Genomic DNA, 5,938 nt, shown 5'->3' with positions numbered 1-5,938 from the left:
ACCCACTGTAGTTCTCCTCTCGACGGACTACATTTCTGGTAGCAGCTCCTTGTTGCTATTACTACAACTTCGTTTCCCTTAAGCTCGGTTATCCCTTATCAGTGGTTAGGACCCTCCTCTACGTGCTTGGCTCTCAAATTGAGAGTCTCAATGTCGTCACCTGATAACGATCTTGGCATTCAGAAGAAGGATCTGTCGCTCATTGAAGAGCAAGCAAGAGCAGATGCTACTGCTGCTGGTATGGACGACGATGCTACTCAGTATCACATACGGTTGGCCGTTGACCATGCCAGAGACTACAACGACCTCTTTGACGCCTTGTCAACTCGGGCTGAGGCTGGTTCTGTACGCCCTCAGGCTCCAGTTATCGACAGTGGCCACAAGGAGGAACTTCGTGTCAATCTGCAAATGCCTAAACGATACAGTGGTACCACCGACTTTGCTGCATAGTTGAGACGCTACGAGAACACTGCTAATGCTGTCGGTTGGGCTTCGTCTACGAAGGCTTCTCGCTTAGGAATGTACCTCACCGATGAGTTCTACGAGATGTGGGATCAGTACGCCTCTAAGCAGACCTTCGAGGAGGACAGTCGAATCATGGCATGATTATCATGCTGCAGATGCTGGCTCATCGACCAGCCGACGCTCTCTTGGATAACTTTCATGATCTTCGGTGGGCTCCTGGTACTAACTTCGGCACGTTTCTAGCGCGTGCTCGACGTATGTTGGCCGAATACGATAAGAAGTTAACTGATGATAAGAAGCTCTCCAACGCTTTCCTCGACCAGATGATTCTCAACAAGTTGATCGCCTTGGCCCCAGCTTCAGCGAAGGCGGAGCTGAGACGACGTCAGCCTACCGGGTAGGCCCTACCCGCATTGAGGAAATGGTCGACATCATCAGCGACTACGCCCCGGCTACTGACCTGACTTCGGCTTCGAGCCCTGCATTGCAGCAAGTCGAAGCCAAGTTGCAGAAGGTTCTAGCAGCGGTGACGACTTCTACTTCTCCGGCAGATAATCTATTGCAACAGCTCACCGGTAAGATACAAGGAATCGAGAAGCAGTTACAGAATCCTCAAAGTCGCCGACCATGGATTCGTCGACCTGGAGTCTGTGGTATCTGTCGAGGCAATCATGCTACTAAGGATTGCCCTGAGAAACGATTCGGTTCTGGTTGTTATCTATGTGGAAAAGAGTCTTGCAAGAAATTGTCCTAGCCGACAAGGCACCGGAACTAGGCCCGGACTTTCGTCGTCGGGAAACTAACTCGGCGGTTGACGAGGGGTCCTCAACCGCCGGACCCTACGGTATATCTCTGTACGTTCGGCGCAGAGATTGGTTTATTTTCACATGCTGAACTCCTGACCGATGTTCAAGTTACCTCGCCGTTGAAGGCTTGTTTCGATACGGGTAGCTGTTTTTTCCTTGGTTGATCGTAAGTATCTTCCAAGTGGATATACGCTTCCGCGAGGGTCTGGACTGTTGTCCATGCGTTCCAAAGCATGGTGAGCAGAGTGTTCAGGACCCAAACCCAAACCAGACTCAATTGACTTCTCATACCGCCTCTCACGAACCTTACGAGATACATAACCCTTGACCTTAACAATCCTACACACAGGGGTAGGATGGTCAGTGTTATCCACCATAGTATTAGAGCCCTTACCACTTCTAGTCAATACCATAAATAACTTATTGAACTCAATATCTGTCACTTGACAAATACCGTATACTATCCCTCAGCTATTGATGGAAGCGTAGCCACTAGCGGGTATACAATAATGAAACCGTATACCTTAGACCCTGTGCCTAAGTCCAGGCTCCAGGGGAAGATTCAAAGAATCAACTTCAGACCAACCTTAAAACCTTACGTGTGATGCGCCTGCATTCACGCAGGAATAATGTGACGTGACGTGACTGCATTCACGCAGGAATAATAGACAACACGCATACACAGACCATGATTCGCACAAAGCAATATAACAGCCGTAACACAGTAGAACCGTAACGAAATGATATCATACTAACGGTATAGCATGATCACACGTTAGCAGGGCTCCGTACTCTGCGCTGAACCGCACATGGTACTGTTATATTTCCTTGTACTAATATCGATCTGGTGACTATTGAAAGGAAGCCATTCCCTATCTCTGGAATCTCGAGGTTGAGGCTACGTTTATATGATTCGCCGACACTTACGTTCGATGCATCATTGCCTCATGACTTATGAGACATCATCTCAAAGGTCTCATGAGTCATGAGACCTTTGAGATGTTTTCCTTGTTGTCGATAGTCTTGCTTTCGACATGATCCTTGGCCATGATTTTATGGCACATTTTTCCCTGCATCCGGCTTATGCAGGTCGACCCTTTGCTATAGTCGGAAGTCCAATTACACGGTCTGCCCCACTATTGCCATCGGGTACCTCGACAGTGTTAGGTAGTACTTCGCCTATTCCGTTCGACAAGACTCCATGTGAAGAAGTAAGCTCCTCTGCAACTCCGACGAAGGACGACGACGAGCGACTTGCCTGTTCTTCTGAGTCTATGATGTCTGATGATACAATTTTCCGCTCTGTTCCCCAACAAGCCCAGTTGATCGACATCAAGATCAAAGGTCTCGGCGTTGTCTTCGGTAAACCTGTGGTTAGTGCTGTTGCTCCTACGAACGATTGGGTTAACTATCCTAAGTCCTCGACAATAACAACAGCTGGTTCCGAAGACGTCGAACAGTGGCCCGGACTCAATGCCACTACTGATATGCTCCAATATGATGACCTTGCTAGGACCTTGGATTATGCTGTCCCCGATTTTCACGACGAGAAGGTCCCCCTTGCAATCTTTGATGTGTCTAAGCCTGAGACTCGAGGATATCGTGCTCTCTGTGAAGAGTAAAGCAGCCTCTTTGTCACTAAGCCTGGTCATTGTGATCTTGTGGAGCATGGTATCCCCGTTACCGACGAGGTTCCTATTGCTGAGAGAACCCGCCCCTTGCCACATAAATGGCGTGCGGAAATATCAGCGCAACTTGAAGAGTTGGGGCGTGATGGACCATCACTACTAGTGATGGTCCATCACGTAATCTACTAGATTAAATCTAGTAATGGTTGGTGGTTAATAGTGGCGTTAATTAATAAATTGTGTTATTGCCTATGTTATGGAGGGTTCTAGTGTTAAGGGAGAGCTAGTCTTGATGTCTCTTCATTCGTATTTCACATCCTTCTTTGTCATTTCATCTTCTAATATTGCCATCGCATCATGACAGTGCTGACAACATCTATTCTGGCCGGGCGGAAGTGATGCTGTTCGCGGATTCCTAAGACGAACCCGACTTGGCACCTTGTGATTTCCTATTGATATCGATAAACTATGGTACGCAAGTGCCAATTTCATGTAAGTCAGAGTCTGTTCTTTGTTGATTCCCCATATATTGGTAACCCTTCGTTCACCTGCCTTCACGAGTTGGGTTAATCATGCCTATCACTAGAAGCGGTAGCAACATCGATCCCCGGGTTGGACATTTCCGTCAAAAATGTTTTCGTGCATATCTCCTTGAGCTGTTCGAGAAATCAAGTTGTCCGATTTTTTTCACAAACCAGGGGCACACCGAGGGGTCGTTTGATCTATCCAGTGGCTTCCTACGCTCCGTAGTTAAGTCAGAATAGTTCTGCACGCACGCGCGCACAACGCGAAAGTGCCTGTTGTTGCGGTATATGCTCGGCTCGCTTCGTTCGCTACGCTCGCTCCGAAATTAGTCAAAATTTCGGATACTTGGTTGCGTTAAGTCGAGAACATAATGTGCCGAGCTACGATGGCTCGTCTGCCCCTTCACGCCGTGAAGTTCACAGCCCCAACCTTTGTCCATCAGACACCATCGTCTTATCTCGCAATTTCACTCACTTTCGCTCGCCGTTCCGTGACGTGACGCACAGTGCGTTACACACGCTTCTATGTGTCCCATACGTCACGCTGAGGACTTTATAGTCTTTTCTTCATCTCTCGTGACTCGAATTCCATCTGCCTACATCACGCCGAGTTCGTAAATTGGCACATCAGCGAAGAATAATGGGCCGTTCGTGAGGCTCCCAAAGCACGATCAATGAGCAACGGCAGTGCCGTTACGGCACACGCAAACACATGGTCTGATCGGATGTAAGCAGTCGCACGCATCCTCAGTACAGAGACCTTCCCAAAAGCCAGGAGCGGAACGCTTTAAGATGAGAGACTACTGAGATTGTAGAACCATCTGTTTCTAGCTATATCAGCTCCTTATGCGAGAACGAGGAGAAGGAAGATAACAAGATTGACTATCTGATCAGCAACAGCCACCACGTGACATGGCAGGGTGGTCGTGGAACTGCACACACGTGCAGGTCGTCAGGTGATCGGCGCGTGCCAAACAAGATGGATGAGCAAGATGTTACGCTCCAGGTGAAAACTTCTTTCGGCCATACATGAAACTCCTCATCTCCCTTTTGTCTGGAGTACTCTCCCTCACGGTGATGGGAGACAAGGTGGCTCTGCGCTCGCTCGACGACTACGAGTTTCGTGAATACGAGGACGGCGATAACCTATTTCTCGTGGAAGATGAATTTGCCCCTGTGGATTGTGAAATATTTCGTTGTTGGGTCGCAGTGGACACCACAAAACAAGTGAGACCACTTTCAATTGCTCTATTGAGCTCGATGGTTGACTAGTTGACAGCTGGATAATGACTAGCCGAGTAATCACATGGATATACATGAATTGTTTTTTGTACAAGCAGACTGCTTGAAGCATCTTCCCTGCTTGACTCAGTGTTTTAATACTGTGGGTTAGCTAGCTATCTTCTCTCAGATGGTCGTCGCCATGTTGGATATGTCTATTCCTAAGGCCAGTTTGGCATATGAAGTCGAAAAAGCGATCAAAGATAAACGGTAAGCATTACCTATTGAAAATGGCTCCTTCTCGTGCGAGGCGGGGCTCTTACGTCTGGCTGAACTTTACTTATGTAGGCCGAGTGGGTGCAAGCATCCGGGTGGGGCCATCGGCGCCATGTACAAGGTAAGCTTGATAGAATCCTTCGACTTGAAGTTGTTGCCATTTGAACTTTCAGTTGGTGGTCGCTGAGAAATGGAAGAAGGCAGGGCTTGAGGCTGGACTTCTATCGAAGACCTTCCAAGACGTGAGTCTGCCACGACACTCTTCGTCGAACTGTTCGACTCGTACAGTGCGGTTATCCATTGTCGTGGAGATGCTCATTCACACGTCTGTGTTCAACATTTGTTTCCTTCCAGCTTCCTAAAGTCAAGCCGAACTGGGATGTCGTCTACGTCTGGGCGAACCCTGCGGATGGTCCTCGAATCGCCCTGTATAAAGAAGCTAAGTTTATTAAAATATTGGGTGAGTTTCCTTGTTCAACTTGAAACATGGCACGGTGTGTCTAAATTCCCGGCATCGCGCTCACTAGTCATCCGAAATATCTCTGTTCTCAGACAACCAGGGAGCAAGTAAGCTTCAAGCTTATGCCCGCTACAACAAATGAAAGGGTGTCGTCACAGATCACGTCGTCATCCTCGTTATCCTCTTTCGTTCGTTTTTCAACATTCGATGATATTTTTTCTGTCGTTCTTTTTGAAAGACCGATTATCGCTGCCCTGATCTCGTCAACATGAAAATGTTAGTCAAGAGTTAGCATCCCTTATTCGAGTACAGTAGACGATCTTTTTACGTACTTCGTCTGTGCGCTGCGCCTGAGAACACAGTACTACCTTCGCCTTACGATCAGTACGATTATCCTTGCCAGTCTACAGCGTACCTCCCTAAGCTATGAGACACCCTTGTGTTACACCAGTTACGGGACAGCTTCCCACGGGATCTGAACTCAGCGACGACATCTAGAACAACGCCATAGACCAATCATCACAACCACCAATCTTCTCTCGGGCGACCCCGCAGAAC

The 5,938-nt window shown here is 48.1% G+C and overlaps 3 protein-coding genes across 3 annotated transcripts; all 3 read left to right on the top strand.

The window, feature by feature from the left end:
- Positions 1 to 150: 150 nt before the first annotated feature.
- Pmar_PMAR007609 (hypothetical protein) lies at positions 151 to 866 on the top strand (the record flags this gene model as incomplete). The annotated part of the gene is made up of 3 exons (XM_002780637.1): positions 151 to 424; positions 518 to 589; positions 709 to 866. 3 exons carry the CDS (start codon positions 151 to 153, stop codon positions 864 to 866), a joined length of 504 nt encoding a protein of 167 aa, XP_002780683.1.
- Positions 867 to 2,545: 1,679 nt separating this feature from the next.
- Pmar_PMAR007608 (hypothetical protein) lies at positions 2,546 to 2,893 on the top strand (the record flags this gene model as incomplete). Its single annotated transcript, XM_002780636.1, has 1 exon — positions 2,546 to 2,893. The coding sequence occupies one exon, from the start codon at positions 2,546 to 2,548 to the stop codon at positions 2,891 to 2,893; it is 348 nt and encodes a 115-aa protein (XP_002780682.1).
- A 1,607-nt stretch (positions 2,894 to 4,500) lies between these two features.
- Pmar_PMAR007607 (hypothetical protein) lies at positions 4,501 to 5,522 on the top strand (the record flags this gene model as incomplete). The annotated part of the gene is made up of 6 exons (XM_002780635.1): positions 4,501 to 4,650; positions 4,835 to 4,914; positions 4,993 to 5,041; positions 5,094 to 5,162; positions 5,275 to 5,380; positions 5,473 to 5,522. 6 exons carry the CDS (start codon positions 4,501 to 4,503, stop codon positions 5,520 to 5,522), a joined length of 504 nt encoding a protein of 167 aa, XP_002780681.1.
- Positions 5,523 to 5,938: the final 416 nt, after the last annotated feature.

The sequence above is a fragment of the Perkinsus marinus genome, assembly GCF_000006405.1.
Source record: "Perkinsus marinus ATCC 50983 genomic scaffold scf_1104296944332, whole genome shotgun sequence".
Classification (NCBI taxonomy): Eukaryota; Perkinsozoa; order Perkinsida; family Perkinsidae; genus Perkinsus; species Perkinsus marinus.
The sequence above is the reverse complement of the archived record's forward strand: the minus strand, read 5'-3'. Positions and strand labels throughout refer to the sequence as shown.